The 25,112-nt window shown below is 40.8% G+C and overlaps 1 protein-coding gene across 4 annotated transcripts in view; it reads right to left on the reverse strand.

The window, feature by feature from the left end:
- Window positions 1-8,342: 8,342 nt before the first annotated feature.
- Window positions 8,343-25,112, reverse strand: part of GLCCI1 (glucocorticoid induced 1) — a gene marked incomplete at its 5' end in the record, with an annotated part of 55,761 nt that continues 38,991 nt past the window's right edge. For 2 of the 4 annotated variants that reach the window (XM_084259960.1, XM_084259959.1), the window contains 3 exons: window positions 8,343-9,631; window positions 10,703-10,823; window positions 16,657-16,867. In XM_084259960.1, the coding sequence (XP_084116086.1) occupies window positions 9,283-9,631; window positions 10,703-10,823; window positions 16,657-16,867 (681 nt within the window). In that variant the 3' untranslated portion in view covers window positions 8,343-9,282. The remainder of the gene's footprint in view (window positions 9,632-10,702; window positions 10,824-16,656; window positions 16,868-25,112) is intronic. The other 2 variants (XM_084259962.1, XM_084259961.1) reach the window with 1 other exon arrangement.

Below are 25,112 nucleotides of genomic sequence, written 5' to 3' on the forward strand. Positions count from 1 at the left end.
GTTCCCTCGCCATTCCCCATACACACGTGAGGGATCTAATGGAGGGGCTTAATTGAGGCTGAGGCACATAATGTGTTCTTTGATGGCTGCTATCCAAGTGAAAAAAGGAAAGTGTTTTAAGATACAGGAAAATGCTTTTATAGCCCCAAAGTAAGTCCTCATGTTGTGTAGCATCACCAAAACAAGTTCCTTTCCACGGGGAGGTCTGCCAAAATAAAGCAAGGAAGGCTTAATCCAACATACATACCACCAGCATCAACAAAATCTCTATCGAGTTCCTATCCCCAGCTTACTGCCACAGCCCAAAAATCGTAAGACTGCCTGCTTTAAGTCCTGAAGGCTGTAGGACACCAGGGCATATCCTTTCAGTTTGCAACAAGGAGGAGGAAACCTTTCCTGATCATCAGAGATGGTGGAAAGGAGACTCCCATGCAGGAGGGGCAGGCAAAGCCAGCACTTACTGGGTTGGGAAATGGAGACTCCCACAATGGTGTAGGCTGGGAGACTTTCTGGCACCAGGAGGTCTGCTCCACTTGCAGATCTACGTCTCCAGAGGAGGCAGCTATGCCCCATGAAGCCCCTGCCTGAGCTGTGCAGCTGTATGAGGAGGCAGCAGCACCTGAACAGCAGCAAGCAACTCCCTGCTGACAACCCCACCTGTCATCTAGGGAGATTTGCAGCTGGGATGGTACAGAGACAATGGTGAGGCCCAGCCCATCAAGGGACAAAGTGGTAGGTCCAGGTTTGGCAAACAGAAGGCACAGGATGATGTGGTCAAGATAGACCTAGGAGATGACACTTGGGATGAGCCCAAATAAGCAAAGTACCAAGACAGCAGCACTGTGAGAAGCTCTGCTGGCACCTCTGGGAGACTTGGGCAGCTCCCTGAAGGGGCTGTACACCAACACACACAGTCAGTGGAGAAATGGGCAGAATTAGAGGCCTGTATGCAGCTGCAGGGCCACCACTGCAATGGGGTCGGAGTTGTGGAGGGACAGCTTAACACAACCGGTCACTGCCACGGCTGCATACAGGCTCTTCAGGTACAACTGGACAAGATGGTGAGGAAGGGAAGCTGCCCTTTGTGTGGGAAGGCGTGGATGCCTTGGAATGAGTGGCGACATAGCTGAGAGTTCACGGGTTAGGGTTGGAGGGCACAGCAGCATGGATGACATGGTGGTGAGTGTCTGCTACAAGGCCACCTGAGCAGAAGGGTGTAGGTGAGGCCTTCTTCAGAAAACTGGAGAAGCCTCACATTCACAGGCCCAGTTCCCTGGGGGCCTTGAACCTGCTGGAGGGAAAACACAGTAGGAGATAAGCAACCCATGAGGTTTCTATAGCAGACTGATAGCTTCCCAAGACAAGAAGCTGATGAGGGAATGTGCTCAGCTAGATCTCTGAATGTATTCTCTTTTGGTGTCCCTATCCATAGCAGGGGTGTTGGAATTACATGACCTTTACAGACCCTTCCAACCCCAACCATTCTGTGATCCTATGTTCTCACACTGACAAAAAGCAACCCAACAGGAACACGAAGGTCGGTGGCAACCTTGGCTGAAGTTACCACCCAAGAGTAAACTTCAGAATTCTGAGAGGAAGGAGGAAAACCAAAAAGCAGGGTCATAATCACAGACTTTGGTCCCTTCAGGTGCTTGCCTGGATGAATCCCAAGGGATACAGCCTTGGAAAGGAGTACAGACATGGTTGATTTTCAAGGATCACTTGCTCCAAGTTTAACCCTTCCCCCCTACTCGGCACTGTAGAAAAGGCTTAGAGGAGAATCTTATCCCTGTGGATCAGTATCTTGAAGTGGGAGGAAGGGTATTGGAAGACGGAGCCAGGCTTCTCTCAGCAGTGCCCAGCAACAACTGGCACAAACTGAAATCCAGGAAATTCCATTTAAAACACAGTAAATCACTTTTTTTTTTTTTAAACTCTGTGGTCAAACACTGTAACAGGCTGCCCAGGGAGGTCATGGAGCCTCTGTCCCTGGAGATATTCCAAATCCAACTGGACACTGCCTGAGCAACCTGCTCCAGATGACTTTTATTATACTATTTTTGATCCAAAGGGTTATATCACAAATACCTACATCCAGAATATTCTTACAACTCTATTCCACAGTCCCTAATCCTGAAAGCACATAAATCTTTAGTTGTTTAGTTTCCCCTAGGTGTGCTTCCACAAGTACCACGGGACAAACAAAAACTGCACAGGTACTAGAGATCCCAGACTGCTGGGACAATGCACTGAAGTACTCACGGGATCCCCAAACAAGGTTTTCCTCCTGAGTTGATAGATTTCCTCTTACCAGATACGAACCCAAATCATGCTACAGTGCTGCATTCAACAGCCTTTCCATTAGGATGCCACCAGAGACACAGGTGCCATCTACAGACAGCCTGATACAGAGAACAAATGATACTTACCTGAGCCAATGCTCCTCTCCCATATTAAGGCATCCACTGTCTTCCTAACCAAAAGACCATCCTGTACATACAGATATTAATGTACAAGGTTATCATCTAAGTCAGGTACAGTTAGGGCCCTCAGCTGCCTTTGTTTTCCCATTGCTTAGAAAGTGGAAGACCTACAACTACCATCTTCACTTCACACACACACACCCCGCCCCACCCCAGGGTTTAAAATTCCCCTCCACAAGAGCATCAAAATCAGAAAGTCCTCTTGAGAAGGAAGCAAGTTCCTTGGGTTCTGAATCCAGAAAGTGTCTAAACTGCCTCCTGGCATTCTTCTCCTGGACAGAGCACTCTTCCACTGCTGTACCTAGCTTCATTTCACAGATGAAGCCTCTTATAGTGGCAATCCTTAAAACACACGCACATGCCACGTACAAAACAAGGCAAGCCTGCAGCATGGTCCCGTGCCTGCACGGGCACAGAGATGCACAGCTACATCCGTAACTTCTTGATTGTTTTTAGTGACTGACACCAAAATGCTGAATGGTTTTCAGCATTCTCAGGAGCTACAATGAATCAGAATCCAAAGGAACCACATAAGCAGAGTCGAGCATTATTTTTTTCTTTCCTATTTCCTAAAGAGAACGCTTGGTTTCCAAAGGCAACACCCTTACTTTCATTTTTTACAAGAACACATTCTTCCTTCCCTATGTAACAAGCTCAAAGATACTGCCAATGTTACGGAAAGGAAGGCTCTTACTCCCTGAGAAACCTCTGGATCATAGAAATAGGGCAGGACTAGAAATTCTTAACCAAATAGAAATTAGGAATAATTGCATGCCCCAGCCTTTTGGCACCAACCTTTAACAGGGAGTCTAGTTTCTTTGAGCACTCTCCTCCTTGGAGAAAGGACCTCCTTCCACAAACATCTCAAGAGCTCTCAGACCTCATCTCCTCCTGCAGTAAGCAGCTAGACACCCAGAATTAGCGACCGTGACTTGCTACGCCTAGCACTCTGGACTTCAGTAATGCTATTTACTTACAGCTTATTTAGAGAGGTAAAAACAAGGGTACTGAGAGAGATTATCATGGGCATTACTAACCACACGTTGCGCTGAGCACGCCCTATTTCTCAACCAACTGCAAAGTTTAACCACACAATTCACTATGGACATAGACACACCATTTTTTTTTTTCTAAAAAACCCAGAACTTAGAGGCACAGTTATTAGCTTAATTGTGTTTTGTTATCAAGGATCAGTCTCTAATTTAAGGGGAGGAGAGGGAAATTACACAACTTCCTCTTCTCCCAGGTTTCCTCTGCATCTGAGCTTCCAGGCTACAGCTCAAGGCAGCCAATTTAACATCAGAACTTGTTAGAACCTGAGATAAAATTTCAAGTTCTTCTTAAAAATGGGGTCATCTTTCTATCCAGCTTCATTTGATTGCTATTCTTCCTAGCTGTCAGTTGAATTAGCAGTTTAATTTGCATGCTCACTCACTTCCAATGCAGTCTTTACCGAGAAAACCTTCTCAATCAGCACTTTCCTATCAGCCCCACTTGTGTGACACACTATTTCTGTGACCTATTAAACTACAAAATGACACCACCTACTCCCTGGGCCCTTGCCATCTCTCAAGAATTACGGTGTTATTGAGGAGATGACTGAAATCAAAACAACTATAAAGCTACTCAAGCACTTCTGCTTTACTGAAGACTTCGCGCATACAAAACACAGCCCAAAAATTTTCAGAGGCCAGAAGCTATCTTCAAAGAGCTATTCCACACAGGTTTGGGTTTTAGTGTTAATTCCCTACTGAAAAATGTCAGATTTTTGTTTTAGTGCTTAAAGTATTTTAAAAAACCTTACCTCTTTAAAGCCAACCAGAAAGTGAAAAGGCAGAAATAATGAGCTAGTAAGGCTTATAAAAACATCATCAAGCGAATTCTTTTGCAAAATCATCTCATTTTAAACTCACGAATACTCAAAAAAAAATCCACCTTTGCAAGTTGGCCCAGTACCTCATTATCCTTAGTGCTAAAATAAATCAGCATTTCTAGTGTGAATTTATCTACCTTCATTTTCTAAACTGCTTGAGTTTAGTATTCCACATCTGTAAAAGTACCTCATTACTAAGTATTTCTTTCCTATGTAGGTATTTACTAACCAGAATTCAGTCACTTCTCAACTGTTAAGTATGTGGAGCTAACAAAACCTTGCTGTGTGTTTTTTCCAGTACCTCACTCATTCCTATAGCTCTTCCCCAAGCCTCCTCCAGCCCCTTGCCATCTCCCCTGAAGCAGGTTGTTTTCCACGACTGGTTGCACAAATGCAGAGAGACAAGATACAGATCTTTTAACTGCACAGCAATCTTTGATCAAATGATTTCCTTCAGCCGAGCACCATCTATGAACAGCTGTACGTGTACATCCCAGGAACGGATGTACTTTCCCAGCTTTTGCTCACTTTTTCCTTGCGTTTAGGTTGTGGAAACATATTGCAGGAACTATGGCTATTTCCTCCCAATTGCGTAGCTTCCAATTTCTGTTTGCATGGCTGTGTTTGGCATAGCAATCCAGGCTGTTTTACAACAGTAATTGATTTATACTTCCACTAGTCATCTGTCCTTTCCAAGCTGCTTGGATTTTACCTCAAGTAACAGATGAAGTATCAATCCTTCACCACAGAGTAAAGGCCAGGAGCTGGTTTGCTAAGCCTCAGTAGTCTTCGCTTCCAACTGCCATGTCGGCCAACATCTCTAATCCATCCAATTTCTTGTGTTTATTTTGTATTATTCCAGCCTTATTTTTAAACCCTGTGAAGATACCGATGCTCTACCCTTGGGCCAATATCTGGCCTTTCCCAAGAGCTGATTTCTCAGGAAGCCATAAATCATTTCCCTGACAGCAACACGCTTCCTAAAACAAGCAGGTCACTATATGTTGCCCTGCAACCCCCAAGTGTACATAGCCACAGTGTACCCTTACTCAACTCAGTCCTCTGGTCTCTGAAGAGGCCATTTCTAGAGCCATGAATTGCTAGAAAATATAACCTTCACATTGAGGAAGATCTTTTAGTCACAAAGCAGGAACGGAAGACAAAACCTATTTCATTTATTCTCTACTCTTAGCACTGTTCAGACTGTTTGTCTTGGCTTTGAGGAGGATGTAGGCAGTGAATTACACAAAGCACACCACTGAAGTGTGGCTTATGTGGAATCAGCACATTACTATAACCATAGCTAACCAGGCGAGGCCTAGGTTCACAGGGGTGGTGAAAAAGTTACCCGTGGTACAAGTTGCATCACATCTTTTCAGGGCAGGCGTCACACTTTGGTCACAGTACCTCTTGAGAATACCCTCCCACACACGGACAGCCTGAAACCGTGGCAGCCAAAACCATTTAGAGGACGAGGCAGTCACAAAGCTTTTCCTAGTAGGCCCTACAAGCTGGTGACGAAGTGGCTGAAACCAAGCTGTTCCTGACTGAGGGACATGGAGCGTTTTCCAAGCAGGATGGGATACACTACACCCTTCCAGGCTCCAGAATTTCAGTGCTTTCAGTTACTGTTTTTTTACATAGTCACATCGAAACCTTGTAATCTTTGGGATGCTGAAAACTTCAATTTCCACTTACTGATACTAAGCATTAAAGCATTCTTGCTAGTTATTGCCATAGCACTTTCAGTAAACACTGACTTTGGAGGATTTACATGTATTTAAATATTATTCTTCTAGCCTTCCTCCTCACCCCCCATCTGGAAAGAATTATTCTGCAAGTCAAATGACAATCACTTGACTCATACAAAACAACATGAAACCAAGACTGTCAGTAGATTTATACCACATCCTTTAGGGGTTTAGTTTAGTTTCACATAGTGAAACATCTAATGGCTTTCATAATTTTCGACAGATAACTTGCAATTATACATACCACAAACACAGCAGTGGATACACAGTTTAAAATAACACCTAACTGATTTTTTTCTTATGCTCTGGAGAAAGCCCATCATATGCAGAAATAAAAATACACTATTTTAGAGCAAATTTAAGCATACAGCTATTTTTAAAGGTTTTCTCCCTCCTTTACAAGAGTGCTATGCAAAAATCAATAGATAAGATATTTTCTTATTCTTGAAGATAGAGCACACTAGTCATAAAGATACAATGGTTGACATTATTCTAGATGTAAATTTGGAACAATATTGAACTTTAATCTCATTCTGTGGTGTTTCATACACAGTTTCCAAAACAAATAAATGAACCACTGCTTTTGTGTGTAGTTCCCCCACTTTTTCTTTTTTTTTTAACTATAATTTTTATTTAAATAAGACACAGGAACTTCTATACCGAAAAAAATACAAAACAAAAGCCACACATTTCCTTGTGTAAAGCAATATTATGTGATAACTTGAATACTGTTCAGCACAGTGGCTAGAAATAACAGTACAACTATGTACAAAACTTTAAACAATATTTGACAAATTTCTACAGCTGGATGTAGAATACAATTGAGATAAACAACTGCTGGGAAATTTACATGGCAAAGCATTAGCTTCAACACATTTGGTTCAAAACCTTCAAATCTGCTAAGAACAAATGTGCAATTCAATTAATATTTAGTTTCTCGTGGAAAAAATAAAAAGAACATATAATGGCATTGCAAATATTGTACAGAGTTCATCACGGATCTAAAACCACTCATCATATTCCCCGGTAACCTAACACCAATAACAGACTACAATTTCTTCTCTGGACATAACCAGAGCATAAAAAGGTCATCATACTGCAATGTTAATCAAGAAAGAAAAATATTAAAAGGAATCGTACTTACATCGTATTTTCTCCCCTTTATCTTCAGTCTATAAAATATATAGTGTTTTTCACCTAGGCCTGAGATTAGTAGGGTTAAAGATGGCTGCTGTGTTTCGAGAAGGTTTTTCACATGAAAATGGTTAGACAGACCTCTCTCTCCTTCTATGTGTTCTGCAAGGGGAGTCAAAAACCAGCAACTGCTTTGTAGGCCGCAAATTCCATACTGTGAGATAGTACTAGCAAAACCTCGGTAACAAAAGGGAAACCATGCTTTATCTGCAAAGAAAGCACATATTTAGTGAGTAGTTATTGGTGGCTCGCTCTCAGTCACCCCCCCTCCAACCTCCTCTTCAAAAGAGAGGAAAAAAAATAAATAATGGAGCAAGTTTAAATGCTCAGTAGCTGCAGGCTACTAATCTCTTCAATTCCTGGAAAAGGTGAACCTTATTCTCTTAGGAGCAGACAGCATAAACGTAGTTCCACTGAGCTGAAAGCAATGGAGCAAGAACATCAAGTTTATTTTGCCTTTGGGGTCCACTTTGTATCACAGGAAATTATCTTCCAGTACAAGAGAAGCTCACCACTAACCCGTTCTTGCCGTGCACTATTTTGAGAAAGTGTCCAGCCTGCAAAACCAGGATTATTTTACAAGGATTGGGGATTTTTATTATTATTCACACTTAAGGAGAGGGGAAAAGCACTTTTACACACACAACTTAAGCAACTGAAAGTTATGGCAGGAGCTTTGATTAAGTAACATGAACGTAAAACTATTGTTTTTCCCCACCCTTCTTAGAACACCCACTCACTACTTTTGGACTTTAATCCAAGCACAATTACTCGCTAGATAAATAAAATGCTGCTCGTCTAACACTGCCTGACAAAACCTGAAAACCTATTTCCAACCAGCAAATGAACGAACATTTCCAAAAGAGAAACTAAACATTAATTTGACTTTTAGACGGTAACAGTAGCATTTCACATCCTTAACTGCCAACAAAAACATGAGAGGAAATCCCCATCACCCCCTGTGAAACCTGAAAGAATTTCTGTCCTCGAACAAAAACATTCTTGTCTTTCAAAATCCTCTCACACACGACGTGGAATGTTTCTCATGTACAGCCTAGTACTGAACACTTTATTTGCAACAGTTTAACAGTCATTAACTGAGCAACACCTGATACCTTTAAATGCCACATCTTTACATACATTGAAATGACAGTAAATGCAACAGTTGTTTTACTTGTAAGCACATGACAGTGATATACATCACAGATTTGCTGGTTCTCCTCATGTTCACCCATGTCCAGGGTCATCAATTCACCTGGATCTGAATGCACTTATTCCAAGAAAGTGGAATGTAATGAGGAAATATTAATGCATAAAATAAGGAAAGGCAAAAGAGTGATGTTCCCTCTTTAGCTTTGTAGCTGTAAAATATTTTATATCCCAATATGATATACATTCCAAGTTACCTGAGTTTACACTTCGAGAGAAGTACCTGAAGCTAGGCCATAGGGTGGGCACTGTGCAACTGTTGTGGCCATTTTTTTTTTTTTTTTTTTTACATTTTATTATTTTTTTTGCATTGTGTGTATTACAGAAGTTAGAAACATAAACACCTGGATCAATTGTAAACATAATCCTGAAGTACAGTATTTTCCATAGGACACAACACAGCAAGACATTTTCTATTCAGACAGGCAACTTTTTTTTTTAATATATATATAGAGCTTATTTATACTGTAGAATTTGAAACAGAACACGGGACACAGTACTAATCTGGTCAAACATACTATGAAATGCATAGTCTCCACTTAAAATGCTTAATGATATATGGATTCTGCAGGCATTACTGCTTTCTCACAAAAAATGCTGAATATGAATTCTGTCCCTGCCAAGAACAGCGTTGAGATTTTTACTCTTTTTTTTTTTCCAAATGCTGCTAAGTATTCCGTGTTGCTCTGAAAGGTTGCCACCTCATGCAGATGCATCTGAAATCTTATCTCCTCAATCCTCATTTCAGGGCAGAGGCCTGCTCCACCTTGGTCTAGATCAACACGTAGCTCTGAGGAGAAGAATGGTCTTCAGTCTGAATTTCTTGCAAAAGCGGCTGCTGCTGTTGGGACGGTTGCTGTACCTGGACTTCTGTAGAGTCCATTGTGCTGGTGTCATCTGACAGAGATGAGAAAGAGACCCGAGACGAAAGCTGCTCAACAGTCAGGGTGCTCAAAGCTGTGCTTTGACCAGAGTTTGGAGAGTTTTTCAGCGTCAGGTCTGAAGCGGGAAGAAGGGGGCCCAGAAGTTTTACAGGACAGAAAGCTGATCCGGTTGGGATGAAATTAACCTTGTTTTTGTCAGGACATGAAAAGAGAGGGGCTGAGACAGGCTGACGAGACCTACAAGAAGGAGAAAAGATTATATACCTGGACAACAAAGATGTTTTATACATTGTGAACTTTGTGGTTCTACACGTTGCTAAAATGTGAATGACAAGGAATGGGATTAATTGGACAGAGGGGCAAACATCTTCCATATTGGTAGTCAGCTAACTGATCCACAGCATTAAATTAGTACTGTCACAAAAATGACTTGGTAATTACTCGATAAACATGCAACTTCCAGCAAAAAAAAATCTGCAGTACATATGCACATGGAAAATGCCGTGGTAATTTAGAACGGCACGAATTCTTCTTTAATAAAAGCCACACAGCAACAACACATTTAGTCATATTAAATCCTTTTGAGAACCTCCATGAAATAGACCTCTCCTTTCTCCCATATTCCATTATTTGTCTGGAGGCTTCCTCCAAAACCCAACATTGCTCCTTCACCATCCAGCAGGTGACGAATGCTGTTAGAGCAAGAAACGTCCCCTCCTTAATTCTTTCCTCCACAGGAGCTAAGCATGCAATCTCAACAGCATGTGCTCAAATACTGCTGGGTCTAAGGGAAAAAGACACGATGCCCAACAATTTAATCTCCAGTTTCTTTTGCTCAGAAAAAGTATTGAGCAAAGTCTATGCCATAAGTATGCTACCATCTGCAAGCACTTTACATAGGTTTCATTCCATTTTGTATGTTTTATCAAAATGTAACCTATGCTTCAGTTTGATAAAGAATTATGACAAGGAGAATTTTTGTTCTAAGGCATGAACATTTAAGGAGTTAATAAAAAATATATGGAAAGAGGTTCATAAGTGTTTAGGAAATTAAATGTACCTTATCATTTCTGCTTGGATTTTTGTTGCCTTTTATAAACGTACAAAAAAAGAGTTCAAACATAAAAGACTCCATTTCCTCTTCAAACCAATGTGAACACTTCAACGTCTCTTCTGCACAAACTCTAAGAATAGTTTGCTCCTGAAAAACTCATCAGCTGGAATAGTTTATTCATCTGCAGTTGAATAGGCTCAGTAAACAGGTTTACTGCTTTGCAGATACCAGCTGATATAAAAGGCATTACTTACGACATTTCCTCAAAGACCTTCACTCGCTCACATCCCTCTGGGGGCTCTCGTTTGAACATGTAGCTGTTGTTTGGTTTGGGAGATGAGGCATACTTGGGCAACGGAGAGCTACTCCCACTGTCTGAAAATTTAAAGCAGTTATATTACTAGAGATTGAGAGTGCTTTTTAATTAAATTCGACTTCCAAATAAGATGTCTTTTTTTTTTTTTTCCTTTCACAATTTTAGCCACTATGCCGGTTTGCTTCTACCACAATGCTTCCTTTATTGCAGGCTATTTCTAACACCCTTGTATAGCACATTTCTTCTGAATAACAGCTTCAGTGCAGCAGTAATCTATCGTATAACGACACATAACAGGAGGATATTTTTATCTGGAACACCGCAATCGGAACAAAGCAGAGCCGTGATCCTGGAAACAAATACATTCTTTATTATGTATTTCAAAACCCATAAAGGAACAAGGTAATATGCATAATACATGCTGAAGAATTATGAGTGGTAACGATAATACGCCTTCTCTCTGTATAAACACGGTTATTGAAAATGTGTGTATACAGCATGTATCTTGTTTTAAAACATAATTCTTCACTGGAATATTGACCTCATTGGTCTCATGAAGAGTTCAGAAGCTGCAAAGAAACAAAGCCTGTTTGTAACACAGGTACTGATACCTCATTGTTACAGTGTCCTACCTTACTTGCTTCAGAACTGTGAAGTCGGTTTAGTATCTGAAATAAAACTTCTGCAATTCAATTCTCTCCTCATTACTAACTACACAATACAGGCATTCCTCATAACTCTAGCTCTCTGTTTTTTACCAGACACACTTAGAACTAAAGGTGTGAAGATTCTGTACACAAGGCAACAGGCAGATTTCTTTGTGCTTCTCAGAAAATGCAAGGAAGAAAGCTCAACTCTGGTAACAACAGAAGCACAAGAGTTTGAAAAAGTAGGACTATGAAAGGGTTCAATTTAAACACTCATCCTGACATGGTATTCAACGCACTAAGGAAATAAAGTCGGTACAAAAATAGTTAGTCACAGAAAATTAGCTTCCTGCAGTGGGCTCTACTTTTTCAAAGAGCAACGTCTATCTCAGGCTAGTTATTAGTGGCTCTTTATTCTCTGCTTGGACTTACAATTTAAAAAAAAAACATAAGGGAATTAAATGGCAAGGTCAGAGCCCCCAACTTCAAAACACACCGTATTTGGAAAGAAATAACTGCTCTTGCTTTAGCTCCTTTTGAGTCTTTCCACCGATGTGGGGTACCTTGCCATTTTAAACTTGGATCCTTTTGTTTATTCTGCTGTTGTTCATCTCTGCCTTTTCAGCAACAGTGGAAAAACAAGTTTCAAGCACTGTGATCTAGATTCACTAAAGCATATAGGCTTGTCTTTTACAACCTGCAAACAGTAACTACATAAACATTTGTGTAACACTGACTCAAATACAAAGGCTAATCATTAGAGGACTTGAAACATTTCTGCTTCCTTTTACAAGATAACACAAATCAACTTAAATGTCACATTTGCCTTTGGAGAGAGAATTACTACCAGAGAGTAAACCTCAGTAGTGTATTGATTGTTCAGTTCTTTCCTGCTGCAGAGAGTGAACACAGAACTCTTATTTCCAGAATTTTAGGTGTTAACTGTATGAAGGCAGAAAAAGCTTAAAGACAATACAGATATTTGCCAAGCTGGGAGCATGATGGTCCTGTTGGCATCTTTCCACTGTTGGCCCACACAGCTCATTCCAAACACAGAAATCATTAACAGAACCCAGACAGTTTGTTTCCCCCTCCTAATATTTAAAATTGAAGATCCAAGTTTCTATTTAAAAAAAATGAGACATAAAATGTGCTACTGTTCGTTCCACCAAATAGTGGAAAACTGGGGAAGTACATCCAAGGAAAGAATCAAAATGAATTCAAAGTTAAGTCAGTTCTTGGAAGATTTAGGTCCTTGTCTAGCCAGTTCAGTTTTCAATCAAGTTTTTGGTTTATTTGGCCCTGTCTGGCTGAAGATTTCTATATGAGACAGCTGTTAAACAAGTGAAAAAAAACCCCCACTAATAAAATTACATTGTATAATTTAACCATTCTGTTTCTCTCTCTACCCTCCCTGCCTTTAAGGCTTACCAAGCTGTTATCTCTTCATTTTGACCTAACACACCACACTGCTGTTTGAAAACTGCGTGTGGTTCTGGGGAGGCTTGCACGTACGAGCTCAGTGCTGGTTCCACACGTACAGCAGCAGTGCGAGAATGGAAAGCTAGTGGGAAAATAGGCCACGAGGTAAAGTGGTAAGAAGTGGAATTTACAGCTTAAGTCAGTCTCTACTTGGGCATCCTTTAAGCTCTTAAGTGCTAAACTGTCACACTATTAATCCTTAATGACGCTGCAAGTGTGTATTCTCCAACTGAGCTATTTACATTGGGTTTGGGTTGTTTTGGGTTGGTTTGTTGGGTTGTTTTTTTTTTAACTTTCTCAGAGGCTGCCACAACATGAGCCTTCATGTCAGGGGACATGTCTGCATCTTCCAGGCTCCCACCAGTAGGGCGTGCTCTGCTGGCGTGTTTCGACCAACTAATCAAGTTTCATTAAGATGACAATGATTGAAGATTAACAGATGCAACCTCTAAAGTGAGTTCTGTTACCATAAGCACATAGCAGACAATATGGAGCCGTATTACACAGAGCTTCTAAACAGAAGTATTCAGAATGGATGTATTTTGTTATCTAGAACATGTTTAAGATTGCAGCTGAGCACTAGAAGACCTCTTTTAACCAGAAGACTTCACACCACAAGTTTCATCTCCCATATATTACAGCAACGAAAGAGGCAAACTAAAAAGGAATCTGTAACAACAGTTTTTTGAGTGACTAAACTTAAAAGGAAACAAAAAACTCTGCCGGTGAGCCTTGGGATTTGTTTTGATAGGTTCAAAAATACCTTTGGTTAAAAGACTACCCAAAGACTTCCTAAGCAATTTTAATTTTAAAAACTGTAAATCAGATGCCCAGAAGTTAAAAAGTATCTTTGGTTCATCTTCATGCACACGTTGCTTGCAACTGCCTGCCAGCTACAGCAGAAATACACAATACTAACCCAAAAACACCTAAATCAGAATCCCTGAAAAACAGGTTATGCTACCTAATTTTGTGCAAAACATTTCCTCTGCTTATACCTCAGGATGCCTTTGGACTTTACCTCTGTCACGGCTGCTAAGTCTGTTATGTTGCACTCTGAGTTACAGTCTCATAAACCAGTGAAACCTGCAGCTTTAATGCAGCAAGGCAGTCACTTACCTTGCAATAGGCTGATACTCAAAAACAAAACCATAAACCCAGGTGCCATTAAAGTACCTTCTTCTCCCACCCTTCCCCCTCTGCTCCAATCAATACTATTTAATATCACTGCCCCGTTTGGAGCACTATTGTGGGCCTTTTCTGAAATTCAGCTTTCACTTTCCTTTGAAAAATTCAATAGATTTAGCAGCTTCTTGCAGAAATGTAAACCAAACAGCTGATACAGTCCAAAGAGCAGCTGTGAGGGCCTCAGGCCAAAGCGCAGCTTTGCACAAGAAATAAAGGATGCTTTAGAAATGTAAAGCAGTGCTGTGTCTGCACAGAGTGCTGGCTCCTCTCACTGCTCATGTGTCTCAAACTACTAACCTTCCTTTCCTATTCAGCAACACACTCAGGAGCATTCATAAAGCTGATAATTATATTTTTTAACAGGGAAGCCAAGTTACTCCCGTAGAGAGAAAAATAAAACCTCAACTTGAGAAAAGCAACAGAAAAAGTATGTTGGGTTCTATGTCTATATTTGCTTATACACACACACATGTATATACATAAATGAATTTTTCAATACTTAACAGGCCTTGCAGCAAACTCATGACAAGTTTAATTCTAGCACCACAAAAGCCTTTAAAATGAAGGTGCAAAAAACTTCATGACTTTTGTTTTACTAAGCAATTAACATCCACGGTGGATATTAATAAATTGTCTCTCAGAAGTTGTTATTCCCTTATAATTTTGCCTATATTCCCTCAATTTGTCTGTAATTAAACTATTTTGAAGGTAATGTCTTTTATTCAGAACAACTGGCCTGCGGGATCTTAATGATCTGAGAATAAAAGGCACTTTTCCGACTGTACTTTTACACCCTCCGAACAAACTGTTGGAAATTGTTGGAAAACTGCTACACATTTCTCTAGTTCCACTCTTGTCCTTAAAGAATGAAGTTGTGATGAGAAGTTCAAGCTTCTATCTTTCATGAGCACAGCGTTAGGTATCTTTCTTAAACTGATTTAAAAATGCAATGATATTAACTTTACAAAGCTGGCTGTTTATCACTGTTGCCTTTACACTGCTCCTAGCAGACTCCTGATACAAACCTAGCGTCAAAACCAGCCTTAAAAACAAAATCCACAAGTAAGTTTCTCCTCATTGTGAAGTTCAGCAATAAATTTTACTCCAATTATTGGTTCAAAAAACCCTCCAAGAGGAGCTGAAAACCCTTGAAAAGCATTAAAAAGGTTGTTAGGTGCACTATTTCAAACTGTCTTCACTCAATATTGCAAATAAAGTTCCAATTACTGTGACAATTAAGTACTAACTGCAAAAGGAATTATTATTTTAATTTCTCTGCTTTTTAACTTACATTTGTTACCAGGACACATATGAATAAGTTTACCTCTCAAGATGTCTCCTTGCACCCTAATACTCCAGCGAATGCCTCTACAGTGATTCGGTCTTGACGATACATTACAATTGACATGCACACCCTTAGAAAGAGAGGTGTAGGGGGGACCCAATACCTCTGTCATTTTTTGAAGCATGGCCAACTATCATGCCAAGCTAAGACTGTGGCGTGGTTAACTTACACACACACCCCCCTCCAATTCAGGATTTGGGCAGGTGGTTTTGTTTTCCACTACTCCAAGATGGGAAAGCAGTACTTTTCAGAAATCAAGGAAAGCTATTACTTGTCCCACTGCCTTCTCCAGTCTTGTTCCCAAATTACTTGAAGAATTATTAAACAGAGAATATTTACAGAAAAAACTTTACCTCAACGTAATGCTGTCTTTAGCTCAGTAGTAAATCTTTCTCTGTGAAACTTATTACTCTTATCTTGCACATTTTACCCCAACCCTGCATCCCTCCAAACTAAACTCCATGTTTCCAGCTGATACAAGTCTACCTGACCAGAAGCTTAAAAATAATTTCATTAGTAAACAGTTGTTGGAAAAAAAACTAAAGAAAGAACAACCAGTCTATTAACACTGGTGCCTGTATTTTCATACTGCATGTTCTGTCAGTAACTCATAATTACTGAAACTCCAGTTTACTCCCTCTACAAAACCAAAAGACATTTTACAGACTTCGAAAAAAAGCAGGATATTGATTGATATACAAACACATAAGTTATTTAGAATTTTTGGGTTGTTATGCAACATACACAGACAAATAATTATTCTCCATCAGAATGTTCAAACTCATATATGAGCTCCTCAAAAATAGCTTCAAGTGGGATGGTAAAAGTTCAGAAGCAGAGTACTTTTAAAAGCAGTCCAAAATTTCATCACCATTTTCATCAGCAAGCGACTCCCCCACGACAAACATATAGTCTACCACAAACCTTCTTGAAACCTTTTTTAAACATAAACATGTTACAATCTGAATTCTTCACATTAGAATCTTCATAAATATTTAAGACTGTTTGCTGTGCTCCTCTGACGTATTTATGGAAGATGTTTGTGAAGTTTCACAAACAAGAGGGAAAAAGATATGCAAACAAACAAAACCAATTTTAAGATAAAACCTTAATCCCTCCACAACAATCAAACAAAAAACAAAAACTGATGTAATGAGTAAAATGAAGGTAGTTGTAAAAGCAGGACATCACATGCCTCCCATAGGTAAAGGCAGGCCATTCTACTCTCACCTTTATCACGGTCATAGAGCAAATCTTCTGTGGAGCAAGGACTCCCATCCTGAGATTCAGGAGGGCAAAAGGGAGAGACACAGGGTGAATGACTGCTGCAGCTGCTGCTGCGCTCCTGGACAGATGGAGTCTGAGTGTCAATGCTTCGGGTACTACTACTCCGATAGTGAGCAGGTAACGGGGCCCTTCGACCGTCGGGGATATCCAAGGGCTGCAAGAGAAACAAGCAATTCAGGTTACAGAGAAAAGACCGGGCACCTAAGCACTGTCAGCCTGTGGCACTCCTAACCCAAGTAATGAGGCCAGGCCTTGAGAGCAGCAAACGAGCCAGTTTTGAAAAAACAAACTTTATCTCAGAGAGATGCATCATACAGCGGACACAGCAGTGAATTACGCTGAATGCTGGGACAACGTGCGGATGTTCCCAGCCAACTGCACCCTCTTCGTGCAAAGTTAACACCAGGACACAGGCTTCGACACATGCTACCATCATATTGCCTGGGGTTGGGTATTTTTTTCCTGATATTTTAAAAAAGCAAATCTCCCCAACAAATAGATCTCCAATTATACTTAGTAATATGATTTTCAGTAAAGGTCACTGTTATTACGAAAGAAAAACAAGTACTCTGACAGAATCACATTTGGATAAAAGGGAAAGTAGAAAATGTCAAATACAACAGCGTACTATTGCCATAACAACCAAATGAATTACAGTTACAAATGAAACCCTGCAAGTTTTGCCAGTGAGGCGCAATTCTCTAGCACACCACTGCATTTCACCCTTCACTTCTGTAGGTGACCTCTGACAAAATGGCAACTAAGCAGATGATGCACAGGCTTATATAAGGTTCACAAGCTTTGTCTTGAAGTGAAGCTAGTAAGGACTGCCTGCTCGTATCAACAGAGTTGGCACTGGTTGGAGTGATCTTGCATCCCATTCTGCAATTTACTACTGTGAACATGTCTACACAGTATGCTGGCATGTTCTACTTACCTGTCCTTCCCAGTGGAAAATTAGTTTTATCTTAAAGACAACACTGCTTTTAATCTAAGACATCAAATGAGAATTACAGTTTTGCATAACAGTGAAGGGGAAAAAATGCCTGCAAGATTTAAGTATCATTTTTATCCTCACTTCAGTGAGGGCTGTATTCAAGCCATAGAGAAAAGCTTAAATATTCTAGCTACAGAAAGGAAAATAATGTCTTTTTCTTTCTTACTTCAAGTGAAAATTTTTACTGCTTTCCTTTTCTCTATACATTCCAAAATTGTAACAGCCTCTTCCAGAATCTAAAATTCAAGGCAAGAACTCCCAAGGAGTTGCAGAGAACAGACTGATGTCCAACAAGAGATCAGTGAGTGGTCGGTATTTGGACCAGCACAGTTTACAATCTTTGCCAGTGACATGGACAGTGGGATCAAGTGCATCCCTCAGCAAGTTTGCTGACAAAACCAAGCCACGTGGTGCAGTCAATGTGCTGGAGGGAAGGGATGCCACCCTGAGGGGCCATGACAGGCTTAAGAAGTGGGCTCAAGCAAACAGCATGAAGCTCAACAAGGGCAAGTACAGGGTCCTGCACATGGGTATGAACAATTCCAAGCACAAATACAAGCTGGAAAGAGAATGGATAGAGAGCGGCCTTATGGAGAAGGGCTGGGGGGGTGTTAGTTGATATGAAACTCAACATGAGCTGGCAATGTGAGCTTGCAGCCTGGAGAACCAACTGTACCCTGGGCTGCATCAAAAGAAGTGTGACCAGCAGGTCAAGGGAGTTGATTCTCCCCACCTACTCCAATGTATTCATGAGACCACACCTGTGTCTAGCTCTGGGGTCCCCAACATAAGACAGACATGGATCTGTTGGAGCAAGTCCAGAGGAAGGCCACAAAGATAAGGCTGGAGTACCTCTACTATGAAGACAGGCTGAGGAAGCTGAGCTTGTTCAGCCTGGAGAAGAGAAGGCTCTGGGGAGACCCTAGAGCAGCCTTCCAGTGCCTGAAGGGGTCCTACAGGAAAGTGGGAGAGGGACTGTTTACAAGAGCAGTTACTGATGAGATATGGGGTAATGGGTTTAAACTAGAAGAGGATAGATTTAGGTTAGATATTGAGAAGAACTTCTTCCTTGTGAGGGTGGTGAGGCACAGGCTGCCCAGAGAAGCTGTGGCTGCCCCATTCCTGGCAGTGTTCAAGGCCAGGTTGGATGGGGCTTTGGACAACCTGGGCTAGTGGGAGGGTGTCCCTGCCTATGGCAAGGGGGTTGAAAGTAGACGGGCTTTGAGGTCCCTTCCAACCTTCCAATCCATTCTATGATTCTATGCTTTGCTAGCAAGGAGGGCATGAAACCTACTGGCCAAGTAACACATTCTCCCCTTTAGAGCAACAGCCTATCCAGAAAACCACCACAAAATATACAAGGAGGCAGACAAAGAGCAGGAAGATTCCTTCTTTCCTACCAGCCTCGCAGTTAATACCACTTCACATTTCAATTAAGAGCAGAGAAACACGCTATAAAGAGAACATTACAGTTGCTACATCAAATGCTGAGAAGTTGGATACAGCTGTGTGGTCTGTTCCAACAGCTCGTTTCACATTGCGTATGCGTTACAACACGACTACACCTCGCTACTCCCATCACCCCCTACAGCCCATGACTCAGTGCACAAGACAGACCTGACGCATTCTGTCATTCGTTACACAGGCAGGAGAGAGGTAGGAAACAAGACTGAAGCTGTAGAAAGAAAACAGTCTCATAATTAATGTAACCAAGAAATAACTGCTGTGCAGAACAGCATTTTCATTTCTGTCTCTGCCACAAGCATTGAGAGACACCAGGAAGCCATGTGAACCAGCCTCTCCCCTGCGGCACCTTTTCTGGGTGCCCAGTCTATACACACAACTGATTTGCAAGAGTCTTCAGCATTCACAGATGCACAAGACAACTATGGGAGCTACGCTTTAAACACCTGAAATAGTGCCCAATATCCTGAGTTACCTGAAGAATCACATCATAGAAGCCTGATGGACTTCTGTTTCTCCATCCATGAAGTGTGGATAATTTACTCTTTCTTCCCAAACAGGTGTGATAAAAAGAACAAAATTTCAGACACTCTCCTTATTATATAGCAGAAAAAACCCAGGAAGAAATTCAGATTTTTTTTTTTACTTCAAAGCAAGGTTTAATAGTGAACATTAGAAGACAAAAACACCAAACAGCTGCTCATTAACTGCATAAACTGTGCTCTACGTAACAGGTAAAGCAAGGATTCCAGGGAGGGGAAAAACCCTGTAAGTGATCACATAATTAAAGACTTCAGAATAACACAGATGTTCCTCTACACCTGGAGAAACAACATAGTCTTAAGTAGTCAGGAAGTATATCTCAAATCACATTATTTCAACCTCCACTGAATTAAAATTTGAGGTACAAAAAATCATCTATATTTTAGGCATGCTCTAAATATACACAGAAGTAGAAAAGGTTGAATATTTATCACCCTTTCCAAGTAAAATAACTTCTATGGCACAGAGAATGACAGCAACTATTTCAGATTACTGTACTTATGTATTTATCCTTCCCTTAATGTTGAATCCAAGTTTTGACAAGTGCAAAAAGCTTCATTAAAATATAAACCATTCCAGTTTTTAAAATCTTTATGTATTAAAGCTCAGCAATGTAGTATACTGAACACCCTTTTTACATACTTTCTGTTTTCAAGGCCAGGTTGGATGGATGGGGCTTTGGGCAACCTGGTCTAGCAGAGGGTGTCCCTGACTCCGTGGCAGGGAGTCAGTCCTAGATGGGCTCTGAGGTCCTTTTCAATCCAATCCAGTCTTGTGATTCCATGGCATACCAATGGGAGCCTTAAAAATTCTCTCTTCTTCACAAGGCTTGCATCTCTTTGGGAAGGAATTTCTTCAGAGAAAAGCTTTCAATGCTTTTGATTTAAAAACTGCTCTCTAGATTAGAACACACAGGCAGACCTAGGAAAGCTCTTTTCCCATCTAGCATCAATGAAGTCATCAATGATAAGGTGAAAGTGCAAAAGAACTATAATGTATTCTGGGAAGGAGCACTTGGAAAAAAAAGAAGGCTATGAAGATTTAAGTAAGGATTCTCTGCATCTGTGCAAATTAGAAAACCCCCATTTATTACATGGTGAAGTTTTCTGATAGATGCATAAAACCATCTTGCTATTTGTTTCCAGAAGGATTACAAATCAAGCAAGGAACACATTAATCATTTTACTTGTATTGTGTGGTAGTCCATCAAAATTGCTTAATTTCTCATTACTTCTGTATGCTTGAAAGATAGTTCTGGTAATATTTTTTTTTCCCTAACAGGAGACCTATGAACGTGCCTGTGTCCTGCTACAGGGCTCTTTCCATTATTTTCACAGTGTGCTCTGCCTAGAGGGAACCTCTCCCACCCTCACACACACACTCCCTACAGTAAGCCCATCATCATCTTGTACCGAAGTCTCCAGTGTTTGTGTTGCAGAGTCACACCAGGACAAATAACAAAAGCCCGTAAAAAAGTCATTCCCTCTTACAAGTTATGGTGAGAACAGAGACACACCGTCACAAGTTCCTGGAAAGCTTGTCAGCAAGTTATAAAACAGGAAGGGAAATACATTCAGGATCTTTGAATAAATGCATTACTAAATGGATTAAAGTTTTATTAATAAATCTGAGGAGAAAGAGGCAATTAAGTAGTGGCACAAAAAGAGCCAACTTGAACTTGGTTTTAGGAAAGAAAAAAAGAGAACACCTAATGAATGATCTGAAAAAACTATACACATACATTGCTAAACTGAAAAAGATTAAATACTTGGAATGTTTTCATCACATCCCTCTAAACTTTATGCTTAATTATTAAAAGGTAATGACATAATTATGTTACTGTATTATCAGCCATCTTTGTGAAACACAAAAATAACAAGACTAACGTCTACAATAACTTTTTACTTTAGTAAGTAATTGTACTTAGTACAATTTCTACTGTCATTAAAATATTAAAAAAAAGATATTTGAAAAAGCAATAGAAGTCAGCATGAGAGAAGACAGAAGACATATTCCAAATCAATTTATACATTTTTTTAAGATGCAGAATTACAAAAATTCCATTCAGCAAAAGTGAGAACAGCAAGTATGGAAGTAGGGAACAGCGGCCCCTGCAAAACCAAAAAAACAAGCCTAAAAGATAGTGACTCATGTTTCTGAAGACTAAGCAAGGAAGTATGATACTGGGGAGAAAGTTTCACTGGTTACCCATTTTAACTGGGAGATAAATAAGTAATATCCATAAAACTATCTATAAAACTGCTTTAACTAAGCTTATTTTTGTCCCATATATCACCTAGTCTGATTTCAACACATGAACTTAAAGTTTGTTAAAAAAATAAAATTTCAAAGTTTATACTGAAGACATGAAGGACTAATAGAAAAATTATGAAGAACATTAGACTAAAATTTTAGAAGTTAACAGAACTAAAATGAATTTTGTTTTATTGGGGAGAGCCCAGTTATCACAATTAAATGGAAGAAATCAGAAAGATACTAATGTAGTACCTCAATTTGAAAAACAAAACCCAAGCTGATTAAAAATCACATAACGAGCTGCACCCAATATTAAAATAATACTCCTTCTCAGTGTTTTTAGCAGATTGTATGTTATTTTCCAAAGCTTTCCTTGCAAATCAATACAGATTCACAATAGTGTTTTCTGCAACTGGATAGATCATTTCACAAAAATTAGGTTGGAACACTTAAAACTGTGAAGTCAATGTGGAAACAGGTTAAGAGAAAACAGCTGAAAGTCTAGACCCACACCAATCTTACATGTGAGTCTACAGAATAATTTATCCTTCACACATCTCCCGAAGCAACAAACTACCTTGGATTGCAATTCTAAAACCACATAATGTTACAGCTAGAAAGAATGGCAAAAAATTGAAAGAAAAACAAATTGTTTCACTAGCAGTGAAACTAATGAAGTTTGGTTTCCTATGGCTTATCTTTTGTTCAGTAATTCCTAACCTTTAACCTAGCTGCTCCAACTCCTCCAGGCTAAAAAGAAGTTAAATTGTCATACTAGGAGAAAGTTCACCAGCAGCAAGATTGAGTAAATTACTCTTATTATGATCCTATATAAGCAAGCTATGAGATCTAGTAAGCTCAAGATAGTGGCTAGGAGTTCCATTTTAGGTCCCACTATACCAAGCTTCACAGAAATTAACTGTTACATGGCAGGAAATAACCCTCTGCCCACAAGGATGGACTAGACCTCAAGGGCAATGTCTAATTTATGACTTTCTTTTGTATCTAAAGTCTCTCCCCAACTAGATGTCTGGAAGAAGGGTTCACTATTGCCTTAGTTCTGTAAACTGCTGAGCACCTCTGGCCCCAGTCCAACAATGCACTTAAGTATGTGCTTAACTGTTTTGCTGGATCAGAGCCAGTACATTCAGTAACTTATGAGACTGAGTTCTGCATCCCAAGTAATAAGCTGTTAAAGCCCAAGGACAACATTTACAAAGATGATTTGTCTGATAAATAAATGAAATGTCCTCTAACCATAGGAGATTACAACCCTAGCCATAGCAACATTAATGGTGGCACTGTAATACACACCTTTTACACTCTCTTTGGAGATGGTGTAACAAAGTTTGATTTGGGCTTTCTGTTTCGTTTTGTATGCATTGTTTTTCTCTTTATTCCCCTGTTACAACACACACCCCTTCTGAAGTGAAGAGACAGCCTTAGGAAAGCAAACTTAGCATAAAACATCTACTACTATAGTATTTCATTCTTAAGACTGATTGGTCTACACAACTAAATCTCTGGAGAAGCCAAGACTATTCTAAAGCTTTTTCAGTTTACTGCTGAAATGAAGACCTACAAATATCAGGTTCTGGAATCTTAAACCTCTGATTAAAGTTTTATAGTATGACTGGTACACTGAATTGCTATTACATGATCACTCACAAGAAAAGACCCTACATCTTAGAGATTAGAAAAAACAGTAGGTTCTCCCACAGCAGAAGATACTTGTCAGCTATTTAGGAAGTAATGCCTGGTAACCAAGATTTTACATTACAGGTCACATCTGAGCTCCTCAGTGACAATTCCAATGCTCAAAGTTCTCCTTCATAAGCAAAGCTACCTCGTTTTTGTCAGTATTTCCCATATGGAGATCTCCCATGACAGATGACAGTGGTTTCATAGAAGTTAAATGGCTGTTGTAGTTTTGTGTGGTTGGGTTCTGGTGGAGAAGGCGGGGCTGCAGGGGTGGCTTCTGCAAGAAGCAGCCTGAAGTTCCCTGCAGGCCCAACAAAGCAAACACCAGCTGACCGAAGGCTGGAGTTGTTACTGACCAAGGCCAAGTCCATCAGCAATGGTCACAGCGCCTCTGGGAATCATATTTAGGAGGAAAAAAAAGTGCAAGTGGGCACATTTTACCCCACAGAGAAGGGAGTGAGAAGATGTAAGAAACTGTGCAGACACCAAGGCCAGGGAAGGCAGGGGGGCAGGGAGTGGAAGGGGGGGCTGGGAGTGGAGGGGGGACAGTGCCCCCAGTGCCAGAGAGAAAGATGCCTCTTGCAGCCCATGGAGAAACCCATGGTGTAGCGGGTGTCCCCCTATAGCCCATGGAAAAGGCCAAGACCCCACCTGCAGCCCATGGAGAGGCCCCACACTGGAGCAGGTGGAGACATACAGAAGAAACTGTGACCTGTACTGGAGCAAGCCTCTGACAGCACCTGCAGCCCATGGAGAGAGACAGAAACATGCAGATGAGCGAGACACACCCATGCCAGAGCAGGTTTGCTGAGGGAGGGGCTTGTGACTCCGTGGGGGACCAGGCTGGAGCAGTCTGGGCTTGAGAGACATTCTGTGATTTCTGACTGCACCCCATAGCAGTGACCCACGCTGGGGCAGCTGGTGAAGACCTGAAGCCCTGTGGGAAAGGACTCATGTTGGAGAAGGTCGTGAAAGACTGTGTCCTGTGGGTGGGACCCCACTGTGCAGCAGGGGAAGGGTGTGAGGAATGCCCCCCCCAGCTAAGAAGAAAACCAACTTGTGAGGAGCTGACAGAGAACCCCCATTTCCCCAGTCCCTGCCCCTCCCTGTGCCACAATGGGATGGGGGGGCGAGAAAACAGCAAAATCATGGCTAAAGTGAAGTCTGCTAAGAAGGGAGGGGTGGGGGGAGGTGCTTTAAGATCTGGTTGCACTTCTCATTATCCAACTCTAATGTCACTGGATGTGCATTGTAGTGTAATAAATTAGAGTTTTCTTTCCTTTATTCTGTGTTGAGTCTGTTTTGCTTGTGACCTTAATTGCGGAATGATCTCTCCCTGGACTCCTAAGCCTCTCACTATATATTTTCTCCCCGTCCAGCTGAAAAAGGGAATGATAGAGTGTCTTTGGTGGGCATCTGGCCTCCAGCCAGGGCAAAA

Source organism: Gallinula chloropus, assembly GCF_964237585.1.
Source record: "Gallinula chloropus genome assembly, chromosome: 2".
Taxonomy (NCBI): domain Eukaryota; kingdom Metazoa; phylum Chordata; class Aves; order Gruiformes; family Rallidae; genus Gallinula; species Gallinula chloropus.